This window comes from Garra rufa, chromosome 24 (genome assembly GCF_049309525.1).
Source record: "Garra rufa chromosome 24, GarRuf1.0, whole genome shotgun sequence".
NCBI lineage: Eukaryota > Metazoa > Chordata > Actinopteri > Cypriniformes > Cyprinidae > Garra > Garra rufa.
This window is the reverse complement of record NC_133384.1, coordinates 20,765,989-20,775,267: the sequence shown is the minus strand read 5'-3', so window position 1 is coordinate 20,775,267 and position 9,279 is coordinate 20,765,989. Positions and strand designations below refer to the sequence as shown.

Below are 9,279 nucleotides of genomic sequence, written 5' to 3'. Positions count from 1 at the left end.
GTGCTGAAGGTGTGACATTACCCCCTCCTCCACGGGTGACTCCTGGCACCCGCGAGCGGCGACGGGGACGACCTCGGCCTCGGGGAGCTGGGCGTTCCGGGTGTTGTTGGTGGAACCCTTCGAGGAGAGCAGGGTCCAAGATGTCATCACGGGGTACCCACGATCTCTCCTCGGGTCCGAACCCCTCCCAGTCCACGAGGTACTGAAGTTGGCCGTTCCGCCGCCGGGAGTCTAGGATCTCTTGGACCTGGTAGACGTCGTCCCCGAGGACTTCAGGTTGGTCTGGAGGAGGAGGTGGTTCCGGTTCTGCTGAGGAAGGGAACAGAGGATCAGTGTGACGTTTTAGTAGGGAGACGTGAAACGAGGGAGAGATCCGATAACGTGGAGGTAAGTTCAGCCGGTAGGTGACGGGATTAATTTGTGAGTGGATGGTGAACGGCCCTATGTAGCGGGGACTCGGGTAGTCCCGGGTAGAGAGCCATACCTGGTCCCCAGGAAGATAAACAGGATTTGGTAACCTGTGGCGGTTAGCGTGCTCGGTGTGCCTCCGAACTGCCCGTTGGAGATGGACATGGGCTGAGTCCCACACCCTCTTGCTCTCCCGGAACCAGTGATCTACCGCGGGCACTTCGGAGGGTTCTCCGGTCCATGGGAACAGTGCAGGTTGGTAGCCTAGGACACATTGAAATGGGGTTAAACCAGTAGATGTCTGACGGAGGGAATTTTGTGCATACTCAGCCCACGGTAGATACTGGCTCCAGGTATCCTGATGTTGGGAGCAGTACGCCCGGAGGTAACGGGAGATCTCCTGTATCTTCCGTTCGGTCTGCCCGTTTGTTTGAGGGTGGTATCCGGATGACAAGCTGACTGAAGTGCCCAGCAGTTGGAAGAACGCCCGCCAGACCCTGGAGATGAACTGAGGCCCTCTGTCGGATACGATATTCTCAGGAAGTCCGAAGTTCCGGAATACATGCTGGAACACTGCTTCAGCTGTTTCTAGAGCTGTGGGTAGACCTTTGAGAGGGATTAGCTTACAGGCTTTAGAGAAACGATCAACAACCACAAGAATTGTTGTGTACCCTCGAGAGGGAGGTAGATCCGTGGCAAAATCCACTCCTAGATGGGTCCAGGGTCGGCGGGGAATGGGCAATGGTTGTAGCTTACCTTCAGGTAAACGACGGGGCGTAGTGTTGATGGCGCAGACCGAGCACCCCCGGACGTACCGATCCACGTCCCTGGTCATGTTGGGCCACCAATACTTCTGTTGGAGGAGCGAGAGGGTTCGCCTACTGCCAGGGTGTCCTGAGCCAGGAGACGTGTGCGTACTATCCAGTAACGGCAGCCGGTGATCGTGAGGGACATAAGTACGGCCTGGAGGAAGTTCCGGAGGTGCAGGTTCCTCGAGGGTGGCGGTACGGATGTCCTCATCAAGTTGCCATTGAATAGGTGCTAGAAAGACAGATGGAGGTAGAACAGGGTCAGGAGTGTCCAGAGTAGGATCAGGTGAGTACATACGGGATAATGCGTCGGCCTTGATGTTCTTGTGCCCGGGTTGATAGGTGATTTGGAAGTTGAAGCGTGCAAAGAATAGTGACCAGCGGGCTTGGCGTGCATTGAGTCTCTTGGCTTGCTGGAGGTACTGGAGGTTTTTGTGATCGGTTATTACGGTGAAAGGATATTGGGCTCCCTCTAACCAGTGCCGCCACTCTTCGAGGGCCAACTTAATGGCCAGCAACTCACGATCACCTATACCGTAGTTCCGTTCAGCTGGGGTGAGTTTCTTAGAGTAGTACGCACACGGATGGAGGGATTGGGGCTCATCAAACCATTGTGATAGCACGGCTCCGACGCCTGCGTCTGCCGCATCCACTTCCACTATGAAGGGTTTCGATGGGTCAGGATGTTGGAGTATGGGCGCCGATGTAAACATGAGCTTAAGGTGGTCGAAGGCTTGTTGAGCTTCAGGGGTCCATTGAAGTACCTTACGTCCTCCTTTCAGAAGAGAAGTGAGAGGTGCTGAGAGGAGACTATAGTTCTTAATAAAGCGGCGGTAAAAGTTGGCGAAGCCCAAGAAGCGTTGGAGTTCTTTGACCGATTTGGGTTCCACCCAGGTGGTTACGGCATCTACCTTACCGGACTCCATACGAACTCCCTCCGCAGAGATCACGTATCCGAGGAAGGAGACGGTGGGCTGATGGAATTCACATTTCTCTTGTTTCAGGTAGAGTTGGTATTTGCGGAGACGTTGAAGGACCTGGCGAACATGGTCGTGGGGTTCTTCTAGATTTCGCGAGTAGATCAGGATATCATCAATGTAGATGATGGTGAAACGGTGGAGGAAGTCACGGAAGATTTCATTCATGAAGTTTTGAAATATGGATGGACTGTTGGCCAGGCTGTAGGGCATTACCTGATATTCATAGTGTCCAGTCGGGGTAATGAAGGCGGTTTTCCACTCGTCCCCTTCTCGGATACGGATCAGGTTGTAGGCACTGCGGAGGTCGAGCTTGGTAAAGATGCGGGCCTCTCGTAACTCCTCTAGAGCCGCTGGAACTAGTGGAAGTGGATAGGCAAACTTTACCGTCGCTTCGTTCAGCACTCGATAGTCTATGCAGGGCCGGAGGCCTCCATCCTTCTTCGGGACAAAGAAGAAACTGGACGCTGCAGGGGACGTGGAAGGTCTGATGAACCCTTGGTGGAGTGCCTCCTGGATGTAGTCATTCATGGCCTCCTGCTCAGGATGTGAAAGAGGATAGATCCTTCCATGAGGTAGTTTTGAATCTGGCAGTAGGTCGATACTACAGTCCCAGGGCCGGTGAGGTGGTAGCTGTGTGGCTCGTTCTTTGCTGAAGACATCTGAGAAGGATTGGTAGATGGTGGGAATGGTGACTGTAGAATGGATGTTGGGACTTTCGATGGTGGTTGCATTGAGGGAAACAGCAGGACGAAGTTGTCGTGAAGCAGACGAGGGAGGACGGTACCCGTGGTTTTGGCATCCTGCACTCCAGCCTAGGATTTCTCCTGTGCTCCAGTCGATGTGAGGCTGATGTTCTGCTAGCCACGGTCTGCCCAGGATGACGTCCACATTGGCTCGGGGAAGTACGAGAAGGGTTAATTTCTCACGATGGTCGTGTGGGGAAATTATTATTACCTCTCTGGTGCGTCGGGTGATTTTACCGTCGCCCAATGGTGAGTTCTGAATGGTCATGATGCGATATCTGATTTCATTTTTAACGGTGGGAATTTGATGCTTGGTAATGAAATGGGAGGAGATAAAGTTGCCAGCCGCTCCAGAATCCACAAGAACATGTATAGGGAAAGTACGAGAGTTCACAGTTAGGCTTGCAGTAAGACGGGGTAAGTGTGATATTGCAGGAGAAATGGCTACTGTACTCACCATTGGACGAGGTGGTCGAACTGGGCAGACGTGGATGAGATGGGAAGCTTCACCGCAATACAGGCACAGACGGTTCTCAATACGACGTTTCCGTTCTGCAGGATCCAGATGATAAGAGTCGGTGATCATGGGTTCCTCACAGTCTCGTTGAGGTGATGGAGCTCTGCATGGGAGAGAACTAGCCACAGACAATGTAGAGGGACAGGCAGAGAGATGCTGCGAGACACTAGTGGCTTTCTTGATAAAAGTCTCTAGCGGTACACTATCCTCATAGATTACCATGTGTTTGCGAATCTGTGGTTTGAGCCCCTTACGATATGCTGCTAGGAGAGCAATCTGATTCCAACCACTATGGGCTGCTAGAGAGCGGAAGCGCAAGGTGTACTCATGTATGCTGGTTGTACCTTGACGCAGAGTGATGAGTTCATCGTGCACTGATAGGGGTGTGAGAGCGGCTCCGAAAACTTCCTTGAAGTGTGAGGTGAATGCATGGTGTGAGGCCAGCGCTGGACTCCGCGATTCCCAGAGAGCATTGGCCCATTGAAGTGCCGGTCCCGTGAGAAGTGAAACCAGGAAGGAGATTTTGGAGATTTCGTTAGGGAAATGGTGAGCATTCGCTTCAATGTAAAGAGAGCTTTGAAGGAGGAAACCATCACATCCGCTTGGGTCGCCGGAATAATTCAGGGGGCGAGAGAAGGGTGTGTTGGAGATCGTCGTAGTGTTAGCTCTGGTTGCAAGGGGAACAGTCTGCAGAGATTGACGGAGGGCATTCACCATTTCGGCGAATGGATCGGGAGAAGCAGTGGCTGATGACGTTGCCGTTTCCATGAGCGAGCTGTAGTAATTCCTTTTTTCAGGGCTGGAATCCTGTCACGACCACACACACACAAGGAGAGGGTAAGTAGCTTTCAAGGTGTTTATTTACAGACGTGCACACTTCAAACAGGTGAATAGAGACTTCGGTATCCGAGTCATCAAACACGGTCCGATCAGGTAAACACAAGTTCATAGGCAATCGCCAGCAAGAGTAAAGTCACTTCCCTTAAAGTGGTGAATATATGCTTCACAGGTTGATCCAGTAGAGATCCGAGTGGAGCACAGGAGAAACGAGAGACGGAGGAGAAGATCCAAGGAGAGGTGTCCATGTAACTTTGATTCCAGCCGGTGAGTGAATGACTGAGGTGAGTATATATGGGAAGTGGTGATTGCGGTTCCAGGTGTGGGTGATTAGAACTCTGGAGATGGTTCACGGGTGTGGTGCAGTGATGATTGGCTGGTTGGTGATGGGTCACGGTGATTGGGGCTGAAGGAACGTGCTGAAGGTGTGACAACCCCTACATTTATGATCAGGAAATAATCCTGTTTCCCCCTGTCCCATAGCTACAAGGTGTGAGTAGATAGACTCCATCATTTTGAGGTAAATCTGTTCAACTTTACAATCTGTGTGTAACTTTAAGGAATGTCACTACCAAACACCTTTTTCTGCAATTAAACACTTTTTTGGGGAGTTATTCCATAACATTTAGTTTTTATATGTGCACCACTGTTCAGAACAGTGCTAGCTAACCATGTGCTGATTAGTAACTTTGAGCTAGGTTCAAAAGTATCTAAAATTGTAACTACTGAAACAGTCACCCCCAAAACATGCCATCATTGTTTCGGTAGTGACAAAAGGGAACACATAATTCTCATATTTGGGGGAAATAAACAAAATTTTAGTCCAGTTATGCAAATTTTTGGTATTTTAGTATGTTTTAGTAGTGTTTTAGTATCTGAGTTAAAGTTCTGTAAAGTGACGTGGTCGCTACCAAAACATTATTGCCACTACTGAAATTGTGCAGTCACGACCAAAACATGGGACGATTTGTCAAAAAATAAAATAACAAGAAGGACACCACTTCTCCAGATAAGGCACACAAAAGCTCGCGTGGCCTTTGCAAATGCTCATCTGGACAAAGAAGAAGACTTCTGGTCTTCTGTTTTATGGTCAGATGAAACAAAAATTGAATTGTTTGGCCACAATGATGCCGCCTTCATTTGGCGTAAAAAAAGAGAAGCCTTCAACTCTAAGAACACCATCCCCGCAAACATGCTGGTGGGAACTTAATGTTTTGGGGGTGTTTTTCAGCCGGTGGACCAGGGAACCTAATCAGAGTAAACGACACCATGAAAAAGGAGCAATACATCAAAATTCTCAACAACAACATCAGACAGTCTGCAGAGAAACTTGGCCTTGGGCACCAGTGGACATTTCAGCACAACAACGACCCAAAACACACAGCAAAAGTGGTGAAGAAATGGTTATCAGATAAAACATTAATGTTTTGCAGTGGCCCAGCCAGAGTCCTGACTTAAATCCATTTGAGCATCTGAGGAGGGAGCTAAAGATCAAGGAGACCCTCCAGCCTGAAAGAGTTGGAGCTCATCGCTAAAGATGAATGGGCAAAAATACCAGTGGAGACAAAAAGCTGGTCAGCAATTATAGGAAGCGTTTGATTGCTGTAATAGCCAAATAAGGCTTTTCTATTTATTATTGAGAAGGGTATGAATAATTTTGGACATTACACTTTTTGTTCAAATGTAAATAAAAGATGAGCAATATTTTTTTCCACAATGATGCCTCTTGTACATTGTCTTATTATCTTCTGGGAGACGCCTGTGTCATTTCTAATAAAAAAAAAAAAACTTGCTGGTTGAATAAAAAGTAACTTTAAGTCAGAATTTGCCAGGGGTATGAATAATTTCGCGCTTGACTGTATATACTGTATCAAAGGTATCAAAACTCAGTGATTATCACTGACTTTTCTTTTCAATATTTACCAAGAGGTCAAGAGAAGAAACACATTGTCTTCATATCGTCTTTTATACATTCTGCATTACCTATTGTTTACTATGTCATGTGTGCTGTTTATAATATACAATAATATCTCCTCTAAAAATGTTTTGCAGAATTCTTCATTTGTACAAAGCTCTGATGAAAACATCTGCTAAATCACCCAAGTCCAGCCTTTATCCATCATCTCCTTTAATCACAGGACAAAATATTGAGACACTCAATATGAAGGTGAATTTTTTTGAACTGTTTTACAGCCTGGACTTGTAAATGGGTCGAAAATATGACACCATGCATAGGTAAATATGTGTATATATGAATACATTTGCAAGGTGCACTTGTCAATGTAAACCTTGAGTAATTACTCAATTAACTCTACTGTTCGACCACAAGATGTCAGTATAAGCATACATTTAAACAGTGCCTCATGTTTAGCAACTGTGGAATAACAATAAATATTGACTCTCAGTTGATTTATTCTAAAGCCATTCGCCACAAAGTAAACACTATTATTTCTTTTCATTATTTATGTAAACATCATGCATTAGTTATATATCATTATATTAGCCTATTTTCATTCCATATGCGGTCAGAAGAATATTCTGCATTTTTGAGTATTTCGTTATAGTCAAATAGAACAGAACGTGTTCAAAATACAATAATTAATTTAGCAGCCCAACAGCTTCGGCCAACGAGCAAAATGTAGGCTACTCGTTTAAAGGTCTGTTGGTATTATTTATATTTAAATTATTTATAATATTGTATTATTATTTTAAAAACTGAGCAAAGCACGTGCACAAATGTGATAAGGAATTTAAATAGGCTGTAAAACTATGTTGAAGTGATGGTTGCATCACACAGGCTGCCTTATTAAACATTAAGATAAAACACCCACCTTCATAAAATATTCAGTAACCCTCCCACCTCTCTCTGTCATTAAAACATTTCTGAAATCACTGCAATTTCTCTTAGAATCTCAGCAAAATCGTTTCCCTTTTGAACCATAGTTGCCTATACTTATTGTGAAATCGATTATATCGTATTCAGCACCACTCCACTTTTTCAGATTCTTTAAATCTGATGGTTTTATAGGTTTTATGGTTTCCTAGTTATTAGGTCTAACTAAAACAATTTTGAAATGACTTTATGAATCCGAAAAGTTTTTCTAAATGAGAGCTATCCTTATTTTTCTCATAAGAACGGACGCAGCTATTTGTAAATTCAATGTGTCTGATTTCCGGTGTCATTAGCTTAGTTATTTTTAGCACACAACAACTGGGTTTGCTGCTTGATATTGCAAACTAAGACCCTTACCATATTATTTTAATGCATTATCTTAATTAATAGTCTTAATAGTTTACTGCACTGTTATATTCTTCTCATTATTTCCCTAAAGCGGCTAATGAACCGGAAGTCTGGCACATTCGACTAATTTTGTTATTTAATGTGATTTTGCCTTGACACATCTTTGCTAGATAGTTTGATGAATTGTGATGCAAACTATAAATATCCAAGCTGTTATTTAAACTTTACTTTAACAAAAACAAGTCAGAAAACAACTAAGTTTTTAATTCAATTCGCTGTTTTGTTTTTTCCTTGTTTTAAACGTTTTAAAGTCTTAATATCTTACATGTATGTTGTTTAAAAGAAAGTTATTTTTACTATATTTTGCTAAAAATAATTGAATGTCATTAGCGCATATAACTATATAATATAAATATACCGAAAACAAGACGAGAATTATTTAGATTATTTTTGTATTATTTTTATCACTCAATCATTACGTTTTAAGGTGACAGCTCCCGCCAAAATATACTTTATAAATTATAATTGATTATAATTAATAATACATTTATTTATAAAGCTACATTTACGTTAAGTATCTATATGTACCCTACATGTTTGCCTAATTATCATAATACGTGAATAATTCATATAGAATTATATTTTTTCCATTTCATTTTACTTTTCATGACAGTGTGGCCGATATCGAGTAAAAGTAACTGCAGTAACTATGGTTACCATGGTACATTTTCGTAAAGGGTAGTTTCACACGGTCACATCGTGTGAGTGTGAGTGTGTGTGCGCGCGCCCACACACGCACACACACAAGCGCACAAGGGGAGAGAAAGCGCGGCTGCAGATCAGACTCTTTGTTATTACACACTCTGTCAGTGATCTCCATAGACCTCAAATCACACGAGGGCTGAGATGTCGCCGATTCCCGCTATCTGACAGGAGTATCTCGTCTCGCACCGCTCGCCGTATGATCGTGAAGTGTGTGTTGTATGTTTATTTGGATGCGGTGGTGTAAGACCGTGTGCGGTGTATGGTGCGCCTGCCATCTGGACTCACACCGCTAGCTCGCTAGCATCAGGCTAGCTGAAAATTATCAAAACATAAGTGACCGAGGAGGAATAAAATCCCGTTTCCATGGACAACACGTCCATCATTACCCAGGTAGCAAATCCAAAGGAGGAAGAGATCCTTTCTTCTTGTCAAGAAAAAGGTAAGCGGAGTGCCCGCTGTTGATTTGACTTAATATTGGATGTATTTGTTTTGACAGCCGAATCACTGCGGCTTTGCTGCTGATGCTCTTAAGATTTTATTAATCCATACGATTTTAAAGATTAATGATTATTTTCTAAAATATTAAAAACGCTCAAATTTATCATAATTTCTTCTTATTATTATTATTATGTTTAATTACTGATGTGTTTATTGAATTGTTGAGTGTGTGTGTGTGTATATATATAGCACAATTTGTTTTATGTTTTTTTTATTGGAAATCAAGACTCAAGCCTTAAATACTGAATACAAAATGTATTGATTTTTGTAGTGTATGTTTGCCAGCTTCTGACTGTGAATCTCAAAACAAGTGTTTCCAGCCTGCTGCCTTCTGTTCATGGTATTAGGCAACAATGTGTTTGACATGAATGCACTGTACTTGATCACAGTTATTTTCCTAAGCATCAGAGCAAACAATCTTAATGCTTGTGCTAGAGCCCTGTTAAGCAGATCAAATTATTTAATTCCACTGAACCTGAAA

At 43.9% G+C, this 9,279-nt stretch overlaps 1 protein-coding gene across 2 annotated transcripts in view; it reads left to right on the top strand.

The window, feature by feature from the left end:
* Positions 1–8,345: 8,345 nt before the first annotated feature.
* The window catches only part of ctdspla (CTD (carboxy-terminal domain, RNA polymerase II, polypeptide A) small phosphatase-like a), a 59,333-nt gene continuing 58,399 nt past the window's right edge, over positions 8,346–9,279 (top strand). For both annotated transcript variants that reach the window (XM_073830908.1, XM_073830907.1), the window contains exon 1: positions 8,346–8,739. In XM_073830908.1, the coding sequence (XP_073687009.1) occupies positions 8,664–8,739 (76 nt within the window). In that variant the 5' untranslated portion in view covers positions 8,346–8,663. The remainder of the gene's footprint in view (positions 8,740–9,279) is intronic.